General features: G+C 37.3%; 1 protein-coding gene across 2 annotated transcripts in view; it reads right to left on the bottom strand.

Annotated features, from left to right (window-relative positions):
- Positions 1–640: 640 nt before the first annotated feature.
- The window catches only part of LRRC8B (leucine rich repeat containing 8 VRAC subunit B), a 20,367-nt gene continuing 845 nt past the window's right edge, over positions 641–20,162 (bottom strand). The window contains exons 2-6 of one of the 2 annotated variants that reach the window (XM_031057906.1): positions 8,387–8,441; positions 7,506–7,605; positions 6,729–6,837; positions 4,679–6,464; positions 641–3,703 (exon numbers count right to left, since the gene is read on the bottom strand). In XM_031057906.1, coding sequence (XP_030913766.1) covers positions 3,431–3,703; positions 4,679–6,464; positions 6,729–6,811 — 2,142 coding nt within the window. In that variant the 5' untranslated portion in view covers positions 6,812–6,837; positions 7,506–7,605; positions 8,387–8,441 and the 3' untranslated portion in view covers positions 641–3,430. Of the gene's footprint in view, positions 3,704–4,678; positions 6,838–7,505; positions 7,606–8,386; positions 8,442–20,162 lie in introns of both variants that reach the window. The other variant, XM_005422058.3, reaches the window with a different exon arrangement.

Here is a 20,162-nt window from a genome sequence, read left to right as displayed (position 1 = left end):
TTCATGTCCAAGAAAAAAGGGCCACAGTTCCATAAAATTTACTAGGAGGGTTCTCATTTTGAAAAATAAAAATACTTTACTTTTACTTGAATATGTAACACTACTTGCAAGTCTGAGCTTTTTCCCTTACTTTAAGAACATGGTGTCAAACCCAAGCCTGCAAAAAAAGCCATCAGGTACCATCTTGCATTTCAAGAGAAATGAGACGTTTGAGCTAACATCACATGCAATACTTGAAATACATTCATGATTTACCATGAGCAGCATTATTTTTGGCAGTTTAGCCACATGACAGCTGTATGTGCCAAGCTGGGGAGAAAATCATTGCCCACCTGCTTCTCCCAGTACAATTCCAGTCTGCATTTCATACTTACCCAGCTCACAAAAATTAAAGTGGAAGACTTGGAAAAGGTTGTGGAGCAACAATTAAGAAGGAAGCTTTGGTCTAAATCAACATAAGAACTTCTCTCCTAATCCAGAATATGAAAACGATTTTGACATGGGCCATAGTTTTCATTTCCCACTGCTGTCCATTACCTTCACACTATCCTGTAGAAGATAGACCTGCTGCCACATAGATACAGACAGCTGGAAGCTTTGCATTAAATCTCTGATGAAAAAGAAAGAACAGTTCATAAAATTGTAATGCAAACAAAAATTTAATCTTTAAACAAAACGTTCATGATACGGAAGGTCACAATACAAAGTTCTTAAACACAATATAACACAAACAAGTTGAAAAGCCTTTTTTGATTGAAAATGATTATTTATACAAAGACTACATGCCAACAATATTTTTGTACAAAGTTTAACAGTGGATTCATAAATTGATTCCCTGAAAATTCCCTTGTTTTGAAGCAATAGTGAATATTAAGGTAATGGCTGAAGTGAATTCAAGGAATTCAGAGTTACATTTGTTTCCATCCTCAATTCTAAGCACTTGGATTAGGTTTCATGGTACAAAAGGGATAGTAAAGGCACTGTGGTTTGAAAACAAGGCTAGCTATCATAGCCTTTATATGTTCCGGCTTTTGTCTGGGTGTTTTTTAAACATCCAAACATGCAGCTAAAATAATCCAACCCTCCTGAGGGGGTGCAGAGTGAACAAATTAAAGTCTGCAAAAAATGTAACCCATTTAGCCTATAAAACAATATTATTATTAATTATACATGTGAGTCTCAAATCCTCTACCATTTTAGAAATTAAGTACCTTTCTCCAAGTTATTTCTGTTAATTCGCTCCTGACAAAATTAGTGTAGAATGCACATTTAAGATAATTTTTCACCTTCATCAGTTTGGTTGATTATGGAAAAGGACTGATGCATTCCTAAAAAGTTGAAGCTACTGGCCAAGTCAATTACTTGCTGATTTAACTTTTTCAACACAGCTTCCTAATTTAGAAAAAAAGCTTTAAAGAAAATGCTCATTTAATCTGATAAAAATTATTAGACTGCAAGTCTTAAGTGTCAAATTCTGGCATAAAGTGTTCTTTCATGTAAAGTTATGAAGTCCAGACAGGCCTATTGCAGTTATTAACACAAGCCTTGCCACAGGGGTGTAAGTCAATGCATTGTGGTTTAATCACATGTACCACAACTAGGTCTGTTGATGAACCATGTCAATTCCTATGGGCCTGTTATACAACTCAAAATGAGTTAACAGAGTTTGGAGGAGTTGCATATGGACATTATGAAACACTGTTCCAGCAGCACTGGTCTGCGCATAAGCACAACTAACCAGTTTGAACTAAACATTTCTAGAACTACATAGAAAGCAATTAGTTTTACCACACTTTGGTTCCCTGAGAAGAAAAGTGCTCCAACTACAAAGGTCTTTGGAATGCCATCAGTACAGTGGATAAACATGCACCTCTTGCACTGCAATCCTGCAAAGACATCTACTTTCATGCTGATCAGAGTTGCTTGGGCATTTTCATTCAAAATAACATTACACTCCAAAAACTGGCAGGGGAATGGGAGCAAGAGATGACTGAAAGTAGTCTAGTACTAAAACTAGTTTAATCTGTGATTATTTGTTATTACAAACTGGAATGCAGTTTGTTAGCACACTTCTTGAACACAAAGTCATTAAGGGCAGTTTACTTCATCTGCTTAACCCATAATTGAGCTTGGTTTTTGAAAACTGTATTATGTTAAAGTTTTAAAATGTGTTTTTGGAAAGAAGCCTAACCTCTTCTTTCCCCAGGTCCATAACTTATGTTTCTGGTGAACATGATAAACATAATGAGAATTAAGACTTCAAATATAATAAAACAGCGCACAGCAGAAGAATGAAGTTAGGAAACATTTTATTTCCATCCAGTTTTGCAAGTATTAAGGATGGCATAAGAGTTTATCCCACCACTATGATTTATGAAATTATTACATCCCTAGAAGAGGCAAAGCTTATAATGCTTCCTGTCTTTTCCTCCCAAATGCTTCTAAGTTGTGTGATTATTTAGTTTGTTTTATCTGTGTCTTTCTGTCCCTATCTAATACAAACCTCAAACCTCCTTCATCCTCTCCACAATAACTGGGTGTGGAGAAGCTGCACTGAGGCAGTCAGTAATGAGAAGTTATAAAAATATTAATCAGCAACATACACTACACTAACACCTGGGATGCTCACAACATACAGAAGACAACTTTGCAACTATTCTGTTTGCCATCACTGTTTCTGAAGATCAGTAATATAAGATTGGTTCTCTAGGACATGCGCACAACAGTTACTTCAGATTCTTCTGATTCCTCCCAATTTCTAGGCAACAATTAGTTTTGTATTTACTATTTTTAAGACAAAATGCTGAAACCAGTTCTAGGTATTTAATAGTAAGATTCAAATGGCATCTTCCACAAGTATAGAATTAATGCTTAGTACTTGTCAAAAGCTTTTAAAAATTAAGTTATGTTGAAAAATTACTTTCTGTATACCCCATGCAATTAAACTGATCAAATAGTTTAAACTCTTAATTTAATACATCCTAAGTTAGAGAAGAGTTCATATTTAGAAACTAATTCCAGACAGTTCTTAGGCCTCATATGGCAGGAATAAAACTATTTTAAATCATTGCTATCAACAGAAAAAATTCTCATAGGAAAAAAGTATATACACTCTCACTACAGCCAGGCAATCATCTCTTCTTTTTCAATACTACCATAAACATTTAGCTGAATTATTTCAATCAGTAGAACCTAACCAACAATTCATGTTCCAAAATTCAAACATGTTTACTTGTAAAAGGCTGCATCTTTTGTTTAAATCTGAATAAATTTTTCTTTTCCAATACAATCAACTTAATTCAATGCATTTAAGTTTAAGACTGATTTGTAAATTGCTCTCTCTCCTTCACTCCTCTCTACCTATACAGATCTTTAGAGAGATATTAAGCAAGACTTGTAGAATGCAACAATGCAGAGTTTCATTTTAAACTTAGGACTTATCTGGGCATGCCTGCAAACGCTCTCTTACACGAGGTGGGAGTGTTTTTAACAACCTTTCTTCTACAATTAGATTATTTCGCTTTAAGAGCTGACATTCTTCCAGTTCAGCGGGAAGTGATTCAAGATAGTTTCCAATGAGCTCTAACTGAACAAGATTCAGTAGCTGACCCACAAAAGGGGACAAATTCATCAGACTGTTATTTCCCAGAAGAAGAAACTGCAGCTTTTTGCACTGAAATAATCCATCAGGCAGCATTTCAATCTAGAAAAAGGAAAGAAAAGAACAAAAATAAAGTACATTAGAAGGTGTTAGCCTATGTGCAGCTGGGTGTTTTCACATTTCCCCTTTTTATTTTAGGGTAAAAAACCCTCTTAGTTTATGAAAGGAAAAGGAAGACTGTAATTCCTCTATCATTATGTGATCAAGTGCTTGAGAGCACTATAATGGTTTTATTATCCCTGTTTTCTTACAAAGCTGCCTAGCTCCTGGCACAACCAAGCCTGGAAGGGGGAGCTCATCCATGTACGCACGCAGAACTGCACGCAGACGTGTGCAGGTGGCAGGGCAGAGGAAGAGCCTACTATTCCAAAGAATCACTTAATGAAGAACAAGCACAGACTGTGGAAAGACATTAGCAGCCTCTGTGTTGTGAAAGCTGTACGAGCAGTTATCTGTGCAGCGCAGTCATCCTGGCCCACTCGACTGACACGTAACATCCAAAACCAGCCTCACCAATGAAAACAATTACAAACCTCAGAGGAAGTCACAAGCCTGAGCTCCACACTAACAAGTCAGACAATTTAGCACTGATTGTGAGGTTACCAACCACAATTATTTCCCTCTTCTCAGTCATACACCTGAGATGCTCATCAACCAGCTGTTCATTCACTTTAGCTTTTAACCTGATGTTTTAAGGTAAACATTAAACACTGTTCACTTCCACTAAAATACTACATAGGATTGACAACTGCAGGGCAAGGGAAGATCTGTTTCTGCAGCCATGCTAACCTATACCATCTCTGAATCAAAGCCTTAAGCAGCTACAAACCAGGATAGTACTTATTCAGTATTATGCGAGCTTTGCTGATACCAAAGCTTTAGTAATTAAACAAGCACCACCCCTTTTTTGTGGATTTACTTTAACAATGAACACCACAAAAGCTAGAGGCTGTTCCAGAAGAAATAGCAGCTTAAGTCTGGTTTTGTTTTTGAATAGTAATTCAAAGTTCTACTTACATGGTTTTTTGTCAAAGCCAAGTACTGCAGGTTGGTCAGATAACCGATTTCTTCAGGGATGGAGGTTAGCTTATTATAGCTAAGATCCAAATAATGTAACTTTCTGCAAAGAAATAGCTGCAATGGAACATTCTTAATATTATTATAATTTAGATACAACTGTTCCAGGTTTGATAATGCACCAATCTGCACTGGGACATAGGAAATACTGTTGTGCCACAATTTTAAGCAAGAAAGATTCTTAAGATGTTGGAAACTAATTATTTCTTCCACTGTTCTGAGATTATTTTCTTTTAAGTCGATTTCATGCAAATTGTTTAGGGTAAAAATGGAATGGGGAATGCGCTCTAAATCACAGCAGATTAGTTCCAAGGTTCTCAGGTTTACCAGCTTCTTCAGGTTATTTAGCACTATCAGTTTATTTCCCTCATTGTTGATAGACAAGTGTTGTAAAGAAGGCAGAAGATCTGTGATCACTTGAGGTATACGGGAAAGGTTATTTTTTAAGTGAATTGATCTCAGATTTTTTAGCCCCTGAAAGCCATCATTGTATATGGAGTTGTGATGATCTAGCATGAAATATCCTGTTAAACACAATTCTTGTAGGTTTTTTAGATGAAAGACCCAAAATGGAATTCTTCCCATCTCACTAGACTTCAAACGCAAGGTTTTCAGATTTTCTTCTAAGAAGTTGACTGCTGGATAATCCATTGTTAGTGATGAATGATAAACATTGAGTTCTTTGAGATTGACAAGCTGGGTCACAGCTGAAGGAAGTTTGGCTTCAGGAATAAGTTCCAGGCTTAGAACTTCTATTTCTGTCAGTTCAAAGACACTGTCTGGAAGACCATTTAACATGAAAAGGTGAAGTTCAGTCTTGTCTTGGGAGTTTCTTACTAGTTTATTTTTCAGTTTTTCCACTGACCATTCATTGTTAAGATTTATCTGTTTAAGCTCATTTTCACTCAAATCAGACAGGAATATTGAGAATCGTTGGGAATAAAGAGGATCATACTGATCTGCCAAATGAAGAATAAATGCAAAGTCATTCTTCACATCAGGTATATCAGTGTAATTACTTTTCTCTCTCAACTTCTCAAAAGAGTATTGCTTAAGTGAACTTCTTAACATCCACCACAAACTGTAAGTACAAGTTAATCCATAGAAGATCACCAAAACAACATAAAATGAAGCCAAAACTTTAAAAATTTCTGCTAGCGAATAAACACACTGGTACCTTTTGTAGCCTGTAAAGGCTTGAACATTAACTACACAATCAATTTCAAGTGTAATAAATGATAAATAGTAGGGGACATAAGTTACTATTATGACAACTACAAAGACTTTCACTATAATCTGTTTCATATACACTGTGTATACGACATCCTTTTCTTCGGCGTGTACTCTGAATTTCTTCACTTTTTCAAATATAGCTTTAGCTTGTTCCCCTTCTTTTTTGTCAAGAACACTGGAATTTTCTCTTCCAGTTGTTTCCAAGCCATGTTGTGAATATGGCAGGGACTGTCTGCTGGCCCCTATGTCTCCTGAACACTGAGGTGATGAAATCGCTGGTTTTGATTTGGCTACTGGCAACTTCCTGGCAGACTGCTCAGCAACTGTTTCTGAGAGGGCACGCGTTGTCCAGGGAGAGTCGAAACACTTCTGAAGAACGGCTACAAAGTGCTCAAGCCTGGAACTTGTACTGGGATAGTAAAGCCAGAAGTTACTGCAAGCTGCAAAAATAAAGGTATGCAAAAGCACTAGGTATGGAAAAAATTTGGCAAACCAGTGAAGCTGTCGCTCATAACACACTGCATCGATGTAGGAATACTGCTGCCGATGGAGATAATTCTGGATTTTAAGCGGGATGAGTATCGGTGCTGTCGAGCTAGCTGACATGTTAAGGTTGGCTTTAACTAAATCCCAAGGCACAGCACAATGATTGTCAAATTCTAGCTTGCAAGGAAGACAACACAATACTCTGGTTTGAGTAAGCTGGAGAGCCCCAGCAAGCACAGCAACTAGCAGCATTATCATGGTGAGGTAATACCAGAAGACATCCCACCATGGTTTTAGTATGTGGTAGGATGACTGGGCATCTGCCAAGCATTTGAGTTCTGTTAGCGTGATCATGACTTTCACCTGTGAGAGAACAGCAGCTGGTAGAAGAGAAAAGAAAAGACATTCTTAGAGAATTGTTTAACAAAAATCTCACCATTAAATACTTGAGGTCTATTATTGTTATCACAGTTCTAAATATGTGTAACATGTGACCTGGACTCCAGAGCACAGCAAAAGGATCCAAGAACTTCTGGGACCTGACCCCATCCATCATCTCATGGATTTATTTTAAGGAAAGGTACGTGGGAGTGCAAAAACTTAAAGAGTAAAACTAGCCTGAGAGAAGGTATATTAAAACCAAACATTTGGGTACTGCTGCAGTAGAAGCAACAAACAGGTATAAGTAAAAGAAGTGGCTGATGTACTATTAGCAGTCCTTCACTACCATTATAAACTTACATAAGTGATTTCTTATTTACGAAGAATTCCAAAATTAGAGTGGTACATTAACATGATGGCTCTTGCAATTTAGAATTTTCTACCAGATTAAATAATTCTACCCAATTAAAAATACACAAAGTCCCAAAAGAGCCCTTGTGTATTACATATTCTTATACATAATTCCCCATCTTCTCCCATGAAGAGAATTAAGCATATTGGCAGAATTAAAATTAAGGTGGCACAATGTCTTACTGTTCAATACTGTTATATATATAAAAAAAGGACACATTTAACTCCCAGAAGCGTAGGTTTGAATCATACTTACTTTACTAATTAAAGGGAATAAAAAACACAGCACTGCTCAGTCAGGAGGTCTACATCTTTTAAAATTCCTTGGACATGCCATCTTTACATTTGTCTTCATTCTGGATGGAGAAAACATTGACTATACTTATTTAATGGCTTAACATAAATAAAGAGCAAACATTTCAGCTTTCATTAGAACTGCTGCTTCATTATGCCTCCATTAAGCTCTGCATTGCTACAGCTACGTAAAATGGAACAGGATGTATGTATGTGACCATGCAGCACGCAAAGTCAAAGTTTTCAGCCACATCAACAGAAAAATCCCCAAACATGCAGGAAAACTGCCTACAGCTAAGCCCTATTTCAACAAGGAAGTAATTATTTTTCCCCCAAATAACTATGAGCTTGTTACTTGGGAAATTGACCCCCACCTGGCTACACTCTCCTTTCAGGCAGCTGTAGAGACTGGTAAGTTCCACCTGACTGATAAGTTCCCCCAGCTGCCCAGACCCTCCCCAGCTCCCCTGTCCTTCTCTGGGCTCACTCCAGCCCCTCAGTCCCTTTCTTGTAGTCAGGGGCCCAGAACTGGACCCAGCACTCGAGGTGGGACCTCTCCAGTGCTGAGCACAGGGAAGGGCCCTGGTCCCCCTGGCTGCCCTGTTTTTGATACAGACCAGGGTGCCATTGGCCTTCTTGGCCACCTGGGCACACACTGCCTCTTGTTTATAATATATTGGGACTGTACATTTCAATTTTAAACAGAGCTGACAAACTGTTAGAAAAAGTCAAACAATAGCTGAACCTGATTCTTACTCCACATTCAAGTGGAAAAAATAACCAAAAATAAATTAATCCTTCTTGCAATGACAAAGCTATTTATAATAGAATACAAAAACTTACCAGGCCCACCCAAGGGAAAGCAGCTGAAGAAGGACTGGATGGTTACAATACACTCCTGTAAGGAAAATAAATTGTCATAAGACTGTGAAATGTTTGGACTCCAAAAACTGTGAGTATTAGAACAGCAGCTAGTTACTGGTTCCACAACAGCATTTCAAAGAGCCAACATCTATGAGTAAAAGATCTAAGGATCTACAGGATGCCACCCCCTTCAAATTATCTACATGTTCACTATCTGAAAGTTGCTTTTCCTAAAGTAGAAATAAAGTGATGGCTTCTCTCATTGTCCCCTTTCTAAGGACTAAAAGCCATTTAAGCTCTATTTTTGCATTTACGTAAAGTTACAAGTTCTGCAGCTGAGATGCTACACAACTGAAAAATAGCAATTTCTTTCATCACTCCAACTTCCAAAAGCACATCTCAAATGCCTTTAAAATGAGTTCTTTTGACATAATTCCTGTGGTTTGAATATAAATTTGTCGGTATAAAAGCATAAAGAGATACTACACCCATTCAAACTAAGGCTTTCATTCTGCAAAGAATACCTGGATCACATCTTGACTCAAGCCAAACATGCTTGATTTGAATGTAAACAGAAGAAAATCAAAAACATTTTTCCCTTCCAGCCTAAAATTTAAACCAGTCAATTCTTCTTGCTTGATGTTTGTTATAAAAATGGAAGACTTGGGACCTCTGTTAAAGTTGTAAAGAACACACTAAGAGATTAATATATTGAATGATGCAACAAAGTAAGATCAAAAGGTAAAAATAGCAAACTTTTAAAAAAGAAAAACACTTGAAAAGTCAAAATTTTCACTAAACTGGCTGAGAGTTTAACATAGTGTGAAAGGTCTAATGACCATGAGGATGGGAGCAATTCTTTTCCTAAAAAACATGTAAACGTCATCAGGGATTTGGGGAGATATTAACGTTTTAAGATGATTCATGTAACTAAATGCTTACTGGAGTATTCTTGGGGAATAAGGCATACCTGCTCAATACAAAGGACAAAATTCAGAGTACAATAAAACAGTTAACCCTCTTTGATAAAGCATTTTCCCTAAAATTTACAAAAAGGAGAACAATTCAATGAAAATCACATTGGTATACTTAAGAGTATGCATCACTCAATCACTCAATACACCTTTTTCAACCAATGACATAATGCTAAAAAAAAAAAAGTGCTTTGTTTTTGTACAGACTGAGAACTCAATCTGAGGCTGACCCAGGTAACTTTGTGAGGTCTGTTTCTATAAACTGCTCTGTCACCTCTCTGCCTTGCAGAGAGTATGCAGTATATACAACTGTAACATAAACATGTGAATTATTAATGATAATTTTGTTGAAGACATTTTTCTTTCAAATCCTATCTGTATGCCAAGGGTGGCTAATCAAATGGAATAATGCTGAACTGTAATGGATTTGATAAACCTCATCTCCAGCAGCTTTCAACCCATATCAAACCCATAAAAGCTTTTCAAAGTGGCCTAACTCAATTGGCAATCTTTCTTACAAGAAGAGAGAATGAAGCTTAGCCCCAGGCAAAATGATGACTTCAGGAGAGTTACTCCAGACCAATACAGAGACACAGGCCAGAAAAATAAAGCAATAAAGATCACTAATATTGAGGTAATTTTTAGTTACTTCAAGACTTATTAAATCAGAACAACAGAAACAGATCCAGAATGTGAATAAAAGGCTTTTGTTTTGAAAAATATTATCTGTAAGCATCAGACATCCACCACCACCCCCAGCTGCCAGAAGGGTACTTAGTATTGCATTACTCTGTCATTTGGTCATTGCTCACAGAATTTTAGGCACATTTAGTCAGGGATGTCTTTGCAGCAAGGCAATTACCTTGCCTGTCCTCCCTAAAGGGTATTCACCTGCATACTAATTTAATCAAAATAGATTATACAACTAAACTTTACACAACTACTTGACAGGTACTCCCATGGCCCCTCTGTCTTGCTTTTTTTCCCTCCCCCTGAAAGAAACACAGCCACCAAGTTTTCAGGCAGTCTCTTCAGACTCTTGCAGCTGCTTCTCAGTCTAGATAAGGAGATGCTGACATACTAAGTAATGTATCTGTTTGTTTAATCAATTTTCTATCAAAAATCATTCCTGAACTACAGAACCAACTTAGCTTCTAGCTAGTTTAAATAGATCACTTTTTCTTCTCAAGTTTTGGATGGAAAATTAAGTTTGACAATGAACTAAACACATCATTGGTTTTGCTTCATAGGCAGTTTTGAGACTCCCCTATGAGATTCCCAATACCTGTTTATGGTTTCATATGCACAGCCTGAGCCTTGCAAATAAACCCCCATGAAAATGCCGACAACAATAAAAATAAACAAACCTTACCCATACACACACTCATCATCCCCACCAGATCTTTCCTGGCAAAACCTTCTCCTTTTATTGGCACGTTACTGCTCCCTTTCTCAAGTATTCTATAAGCAACAACAATGAGGAACTGCAAGAGTTCTGGTGCAAGTGACTCCATAAAGAATGATACTGCCATATGTACTCTTAGCAGAAGCATTTACATGACTGCCTCTCCCTTTTTTAAGCTGTGATTCTTTCTGAATCTGAACTTTGGTCACCTGTGTGCATACACAGATTCAGTTGTAGGACTTTTTTGATAGGGATTGTGGTTTTGAATCCGTATTCCACTGAATGCTGGACAACACAAACAAGATTAGAGAAAGCTTCTTTCCAGCTCCTTCTGAAGAAGATCACAGGTGACAATTAAACATGTGCAAGTGATTATCCTTTTGTATTTAAAACAAATCCAAAGACATTCCCACACTCTACAATAAACGGCATGTTCTCAAGCACTGGATCTTTAATACTACATTAACATTATTCCAAGTTTGCCATATCAACCTCCTAAATAATCAAAGTCCTTCCAAGTACTCAGAAATTACAGCTACACACAATCTCAGCCATGTGTACCTGGACCAGCTAGAGGCCCTGGCCTTTCTTAAACACTCCTGCTCTCAAGACAGCTGAACATAAGGTGCAGAACAGTAACAGCAAAATTTTACACTGCTTAAAAATCAGTATTTGCTCTCTGGGGAAGGCTTACATTAATCTATATAGCAAAGTAACTTCTGGGAGAAAAGAATTGTAAACATAGTTTAAAATGTAGTGAGTTAGACTACACTAACATTTTTTACTTTACAAGATTTACCCTTCTCTGCTACAGCTTCAGAGTTAACTGCACAGATCATAATTTGATTTAAAAAAATCTTAAAATCAAGCAAGTACTACCTCACTCTACCACTACCATATCTTCATGAAGCTAAGAAAAACAAAAGTAGAACATGGCAAGTATAGCTCAACTTCCTGAACTACCTAAAAGCTTGAACATTCCCAGGTTAAACACAAAAGGCCTTAGGTGAAAAAAAAAACAACTTAAAGGCAGTTTCACCCTTCTTTCTCTCTCTGGTACACTTAATGTAAGAAAAATACTTTGTATAGTCTAAAGTTATTATAAAGTTGCAGTCTAATCTAAATTGAAATTATGCTTTACTCCAATTTGATTTACTTTACAAGCACAAGACTTATTCCTGAAATCTGACTGTGCAGGATTAGCTACATTACATTGTGCATTTCCTTCCTATGCCTGGAACCTCCAAAAAAGACCAGTCTTCCTTGAGCCATATTAACTTCTCATTAAATATCACTGATATCCACATATTGAGCCTTTTCTCTATTCAAGGAAGGCCAGTCAAGAGATAAACTTTGGTTGTAAAATCTGTCACTGTTCAAACACTCACTAGGGAGAGGACCCACATTCAAACATTCCAGTTGCCTAAAATGACAAACCTGTGGGCCACACAGATCATGGCCCACATCAGTTAGCTCTGCCCAAGGGCATGAACTCACTTGAGCTGAACTCTCACAAGCAGATGGGAGGGTAAAAACAAATCCACTATTTTGAAGATTAAACTCTGTAATGAAGTTGCATTATAAGATTTGCATTTAAAAGTTGTGTTAAGCGTGCTTTTTATTTCATTCTAGTCTAGCCCATAGAGCAATTTCAAACACAAATTCACATTCAGATATAAATATTTTTACTAGTAAAAGCACTTTCTCCAGCCCTCTCCTCAAATTAAGGATTGTGTTCTATCTGAAATAGGTCACAACCTATGCTCCTAGAAAGTGAGAAAAAGATTCAGTGTAAACCCAAGTTTAGAACCAGAGATAGGTGAGACAATCAGTTTACACAAAAACCCTACAAAATAAAATGTAGAAAAACTGGTAAGTAGGTACAAACCTAAGTTTCTGAAAAAGTATGTTACAGAGTTAGATAGATAAGACTTCTAATGGTAAAAAAACACAGTAAAATGAAAGGTGGACCAGCTTTGCTTTAATGTAATTGCATCAACATTACCAATCTCTTTGAGAACAAGCTGTCTGCTTGTCCAGAGCCTATAACTCCATTTGTAGCCATGGTGCTTTCTGAGATCCCTAATGAACCAAGCAGAATCTGGACTCTGAATCAAATCTGAGCATTCTAGTAAGCAATGTTTTTTACAGCTTTACTGTCTCAGTACTATTTTTAAAATACACAAATTAAGGTTATAACTTAAAACTTGGGACATATCAGCCTCTAAAATACTGACTACAATAAATATCAATGCAAGCATCTGTTCAAAAGAGTGCTTTATATTGATCATACATTACATACATACCTAGCTTCATCTCAATATTTAATTAATAACTTGTATAATTTGTGTTCATTGGAAACTCTAGCACTCTTGGTTGCTTCATTAATTTACATTTCTCCAAGCAGCTGTATATTTCACATACTCCACTTTGAAAAGGAAATAATTGGATGAATGTAGCAGCAATGATGTAGCTCTGAGCAGCAAAGGCTGTCCTTCACTAATACCCAAGAAAATACTTGCAGCAACAAGGGGCACCATCCCTGTACAAACCTAATCTGGATGTCTAAAGAGCTTTATCATCTCAGAAAAAGGCAACAAAACCAGAATCAGAACCGCAAGACTAAGAATGCTCAAAGGAATGGTGACTTAAGAAATCAGACTAAAAGAAGAGGGTTTCTAGCATAAGGGAAGGAAGAATGAGAATATAGTGGGGATGGAAAGAAGGGGAGAGAATTTTATTGGAAATGTATCTGCTGCCTTAGGCCAGAAGCACATAGTCCACAAGTGCTCAGCTAATGCTAATTTAAACCACAGGAGACAGCTCTCTCCAGGCATGCCATGCTGTCAAGCATTCCAGCCCAAATGTGTCAAGGAAGATACCACGAAATTGGCACAGATCACACTCTCAAGTGATATCTAGAAGAACAGGCCTCCTTTGTCCTTCCCCCATTTCCCAGTTCGGTTTTAAAGCCAGTAACTCAGTTGTAAAGATACTACAGTCTTTACTTCCAAGTTCCAAAGAAATCTTGGAGCAAGTTTGGAACACTAAATATGAAAAGTCTCCTTGGTGCTTCACCTGTTCTTTCCTAAACAAGCATGACTACACCAAAAGCAATCTCATTAGTCCCAGGCTAGGTCTTTTATCCGCACCTTTGGTAGCTCTCCCAGAAACCATCTTACACAACAGTACATCAAGCCCTTCATCCCGGTACTAACACAGCTAACACAGAATCAGACACCTTCCAACTGCATGAAATAAGACTTTTCAAGCTTGCTTATTGTAATTTTTTATTCTTGTAACCATGTTTTTGGGTCTTTCTCATGCTGGGAAATATGACTACATAACCATAAGACAATGGTATCAGGAGTATCCCTCCAGCATTCTGAATGGGCATCAATGATATCTATTTTATTTTGCATACCAAGATAAGTATTACAATAGAATATTAATTTTTATCCCTTCAGTTTCCATAAGTCAGAGATATGATGTCAATTCATTGTGCTGCTATGCTCAGGACATCAGAAAGCAAAGCAGAGAGAACACTAGAGAATATTCGCAACTTAAATACTATTAGATTTTTCTACAAGCAGATTCTTTATTTATAGTATAGCTTATTATCTTCAGGCTTCAAGAGCAGTAACAGTACAAAGGACCCAGCAGCAAAATACAGCTAGAATGATATAACAAGAGACCCTCTTTCCTTGGGAAAAGGCAAGGAATTGCTCATACACCCTCTTTCCATTTTCAGTGTCCTTCTCAATAAAATCATAAATGGCCAAAGACATTTGAAACAGCCAAGACAACTTCAGTAACCTTATTGGAAACCAGTCTGAAATAAGAGAATATTCTCAGAAGGAAGAACTTAGGAATATGTCCACAAACCTGAACCAGCTCTGAATTAATTTCTCAAACACCACAAAGAGTGCTGCTGTCACAGCAGAATAAAGTACACTGACTACAAATCCTGCTTAAGTAGTCAGGTAAGCATTTGGGTCAATTTTGTCATCCACAAGATAACATGTTGCTATAACTAGGCTATCAACATCATTTGTTACATGGCAATGTAATACCATATGTACTCAGGTATTCACTAAAGCAGGTTTATATTCTGATTTGCTTCTTCTAAATAAAGGAATAAGGAATTCAAACACACTGCATTTAGACAACGATGGAAGGTGCCAACATTTTTCACATCACTTCTGCAGAGAGCAGAATACTGAAATCCGGTGGTTATAGTTATTCAGAACCTTCATTCTATATGAATTTCCTAGCTCAAACGTTGCTTTCCAATACAATACCCATACCTAACCTAGTTAATAATTTACTTCTGACAGTTGAATTGCTTCATGCAAGCAATTTCATTTCTTTCCAACTCAAACGTCTCAACTATAAAATTATGGTAACATTTCTGCTATTCTCAAAAACTTATTTAAATGAGGAATATTATACACTAGTAATTTCTTACTAGCTATTTAGCTGTTTTGGATTGTACTAAGCTTCTGTTTGGTTCTGAGAGCTGGAAATACATGCTATTCCTTTCCTAATAGTGATCAAACAGTTATCACCTTTGTCTGATCTCAGAAATATTAATTTGTATTTGTAGTCCTCATTCTACCTAGAATAATTCTGATGTTTCTAAAATATGAACAGTACTCTAGTACAACAACTTAAAATTTCAACATTTGGCCGAAAAAAGGATACCAAAGTTTTTTCAGCATTTATAGACTGCTAAGACCAAGCAGCATTCTCACAGGATAGCAGATGTTGAGAATGGAAACAGCAACTGAGGTCACAAAAAATAGATACCAAATGTATTCTCTGCAAGATAATTATTACCATGTACAAATATAGCCATAACATTTAAGAATGGTCAAAATAGTCTTTTAATTTTTTCTGATAGTGTGTAGGATTAATGGAGAACTTTCTAGAAGGGAATATTGGTCCACAGACAAGAACTTAATTGCATCTAGGAAAATATAATTATCAGGGCAGCAATACAGAAACACATTTCACTCTATTAGTTCTGACATCAGAAAGCTGATTTGGATTTTCAGTAGTGGCTCATATCTCCTTTTAGAAGCAGCAGGTTTTCATCTTGTTTAACTGGAAAGACAGTTACTCGTGAATGCCAGCCTGACAAACTGAAACACTTGATTCTAGATGTTTGGTCTAAACAGCTAAAATAGAATAATGAGAACAGATAAATTTCCAGTTGATATCTGATGCAAACTGAGACACTCTTTTTGTATGCCAGCTCTCCTGAAACCCATCTTATTATCTTTTTAAAGAATATCCCCACCCCAAAGTAAGAAAAAGAAAAACTTGGGACTGGAGTCAAATACAAGCCTGCTTGAAATGGAAATTGAACAGGCTTTACCAATCCCCCAGCAGTGTGCAATGGGGCTGCACAACCCCTCAGCCTCTTAAGTATCTTCCTATTCATATTACTCAGCATTATGTATTTACTAATTGGACAAAGCAACCAGCTACATCTTCTCTTCTTTTAATAAAATGAATGGACTGAATGACAAATTTCACACTGCACACGCAGAGTATGTACAAACTGCACGCCTAAACATAATTGTACAGCTCAGAGCTCCATATATGCATGGGATCAGGAGAGCTGAAAGCCCATTGTACCTATCAGAAACATCTCCTAGAACAATGCTAAGTTTCAGAACCACAAACAAGTGATCAGACTTGAATTCTACAGTAAATCCACAGTAATCCTGCTTTGTTTCCTGAACAAACACAAAGCTAGTTCAGGACCTGTGTTCACGTGTTGTACTTCCATCAAACCCAAGTGTGCTGTGCAAGTCTCCAACTGTGCAAAATTTCCTTTTTTGAGCAGGCTGTCTGAAGAGACCCAACAGCTGGTAAGGTTTTTCATATAGCAGTATTAATCAGAAACACACTTTGGTAGGAAGCCAAGTTTAAGAACTACAAAAACAAGAGTCAAGGTTTTATCATCACCTGAATCAATTAAGAACTTTAAAGTAAAAAACCTCTAGCCCCATATTTGTATGAAACTAAATAATAATTTGAAGTAAAGCAGACACTGCTTTTAACTCCTCTTCGGTAAAGCACTTGAGTATTGACATATCCCATCTCACTTCAATTAAGCAATAATTTTCCCAACTTTGTAGTCAGTGTCACTGCAAAGTTAGTATTTAAACAATGTTAATGTTTAAAAAAAAGTGTTTACTTGGAAAAGGCACTGGAAAAGCAACAATCTGTTTCACACTTGCATTGGCATAGGTTGGAAATTAAAGTTTATCTTGTGAATAATTTAAACACAGGCTAGAAACAAACATTTTTTAGTTAAAAATTTTCAATTCCCTCTCTTCTTCAAATATTTTGGGCTACACAACAAATGCACACTAAGATTTTACTTTCATTCCGAAAGAAAAATTAGTTCAAAGGACTAATAATTCAGCATTAAAATCACAATGGGCTACCATTAAATTTCAGTGCAGCAGATTCTCATATTTGGATGCAGATGATTTTTTAGCTACCAGAAAGTAGCTAAATAAATATTTCACAACCTGAACTAGTCACAGAATACTGGTATTTTCCCCAGAAAACCAAGGCAATAATGTCTGGGAAATAAGGGGTTACATTTTCTGCAACTGAAATAAAAGCTCTAAAAATCAACGTCACTTTAATTAAGCCTGAGCAAACTACATGACCGGGGTTTTGTAGCCCTTGCGTCACAAAACTGAAACTTTGCTAATTAAAATCACAATTCAAACTATTATCTCACAAAGAAACAAAGTGTTTGTAACAATGTCTAAATTCTACTCACAATTAGTAGCAACCAGATTGTGTTACTACCATACTCTTATTGGTATCACTGGACCCCTCACCAGCATTTCAATCCTTTTAGTTCCTCAGAGTCAACTACATTCTCAGAATAAGAAGTTGCATTCCAGTTTACAGCATCCAACCGTACTTGGAGGCTGAGTCCTTACAATGGAAATGCAGTCATATTATTTATTTCAGTGTGTGCAAACATTATTTTGAAACAGAGCAACACCCGTGAGAATTAAATTGAAAAAGTCAATTACAAGTACTCAACAGTTTCCTTCTGATTGTTGAAAGACCCTAGAATCCTCGTGGGTGTACATCAGAAGAGCGTGTCAGCACTGTCCCTTGAACTCTGCATTTATAACAGCTTTACTGAGAGCTGCATCATCTGCCTTCCTTCCAAGGTACCACCACTACAAAGCACAGCCTTTTCATATGGGTAAGTTTAAATCAAATAGCTGGGGAAACTATTCATAAGTATTATGACCCTTTAGTTCAATAGTGAATTACAATTTGATCTCAACAAGCTAAAAATTAAATCCAGAACTCATTTGTAGCAGACTAACAACTCTTGGGGCAAATAATCCCCAAATCCAAGCATAAGTAAAATAAACTGAAGCCCACTCACCAAGTCTGGTAAAACTCTAACTGAAATTATATAACCTATACCACTTAAACATTAATGACAGCATATGTAAACTTTAGAATATTAATTCCACTTCACATTTCTCAACCTTCTACATGGTGATCCATGATATCTCAACCAAATAGCTTCATGACCACAGCACAGACTGCTGACTTATCTTTAAAAAGAATAACTGCAAAAGCAATTGGCAGAATAACACTATTTACAAGACAACAGCTGAACAGCTGATATAAGGATGCCTAAGGATAAATACAGTCCACAGGTTAGTGCTAAGGATACAGAGAGCAGTGTGAAACATTTAGATAGGCAGCGCAGAGACCCATAAAAACCACACCTTATCCCCTTAGTCACATGAAACATCCATTTCTAATCCTAGCTGAGTAAAGCTTTATGGCTTTAGCAGTAGGCATTGTTAGCTGAAGTAGTGTTATTAGTGCCACAGTCTCTTTTGCTACCTGTAGTACATGAGGCAGAGCAGGCACAGCAGCAGCTAAAGACAGACAAGATTTCCCCCTCCATCCCCCTTGGAAAATACTTCTTTGACAGTGACATACTGCTCTACAAAGTTCATTTTACAATGCTGAAATACAGATGGATGTTTCTTTAGCACTATTGGTCCCTTTCCGAAAATTATTCAACATTATTTCATTAACTTCAAACAACAGCTGTATGGGTAACTTGCAATAAACAAAAGGCAATTTTCTCCCCATAAAAACCATGCTTTCCTGAAAGAGGAAACAAATACAAGCCAGACCAGCAACTCCCTTCTCTCAAAAGTGTAAGGGAACTAGCAAGTTAATATTGCACAATCTGTAAAAGTTACACGAATCCTACTGAAGTTATGAGTCAATTCCATTATGGCAATGCAAAAATATATGTTAGTGTAAAACTCTCCAATAAACATTTGTTATCTGGCTACAACAGAATGCTTTAAACACTCAAGAAAACTCTTCAAAAATCCCCCCGTATATATATTAGCTACTGGTTCTCTGCCATAATCATTCTCATTTCCACTCTCTTTTCATTTCATGTCCTTTGCACTGCTCAAGGCCACAGATACTGAAGGAAAGTTATCTCTTCTATTCCTCACGCTGTCATCTGAGCTACATGGATTCTGAAGAAAACATGCACAATATAGATGGACAATACTTAAAAAATTCTACAAGTACTGTAAGATTTCACTACTTAAACCTCATGGGCTTTCCTTCACCACTCTCTTTAAGTTAAACAAGACAGATCAGTAAGGCCTAATCTGCAGCCCTCCCTGCTAGGAAGGTACTTAAGAAAAAATTCCAAGACATCTGAAACAATTGATGCCTTACCTTATCCTTTCAGCAAACGAAGAAAGCTGAGAGTCAGCAGAAGATACAGCATGAATACTTGAAACCATAATAAACCACATCACTTCTAGCTTATTCAATGACTACCTCACAGGTATAGTTTTAAATGACCACACTAGGGGCCAATTCAAACACAGCTTACCTTATCAGCATAATTAATTACATACTTAATATAAAATTAAGCTTTAGGGAAGTCTGCTTTAATCACTCCTACATAACTGGTCAACCGCAGCATTCACTACGGCCAAAACCTGTCCCAAAGCCAGGAAGCTGCCCCAGTTTCCCTGAGAAGACGGGCACAAAGTCAGCCTGGCGCCACTTGCACTACTCAGCCAGGGCGCAAAGCGAGGCTGCCACGCAAGGGGCTGCTACAAGATCCCTGACTAGCTGGGACGAGAAACGCATTGGCCAGGCAGGAGAAAGGAAGACAACGACAAATAGGACGGTTCTTGTTGGACATGCAGAACTGTCAGGCCTCAACACTGAGTTAACACTTTTCTCCCTTGCGGGGAGGCTGGGACTTGGCTCCTGCCTGCCCCTTGCCCGAGGGCAGGTGCCGCCCGCACTCCCGGGGCCGAAG

Source organism: Geospiza fortis, unplaced genomic scaffold (assembly GCF_000277835.1).
Source record: "Geospiza fortis unplaced genomic scaffold, GeoFor_1.0 scaffold403, whole genome shotgun sequence".
NCBI lineage: Eukaryota > Metazoa > Chordata > Aves > Passeriformes > Thraupidae > Geospiza > Geospiza fortis.
This window is presented reverse-complemented; position numbering and strand designations above follow the sequence as displayed.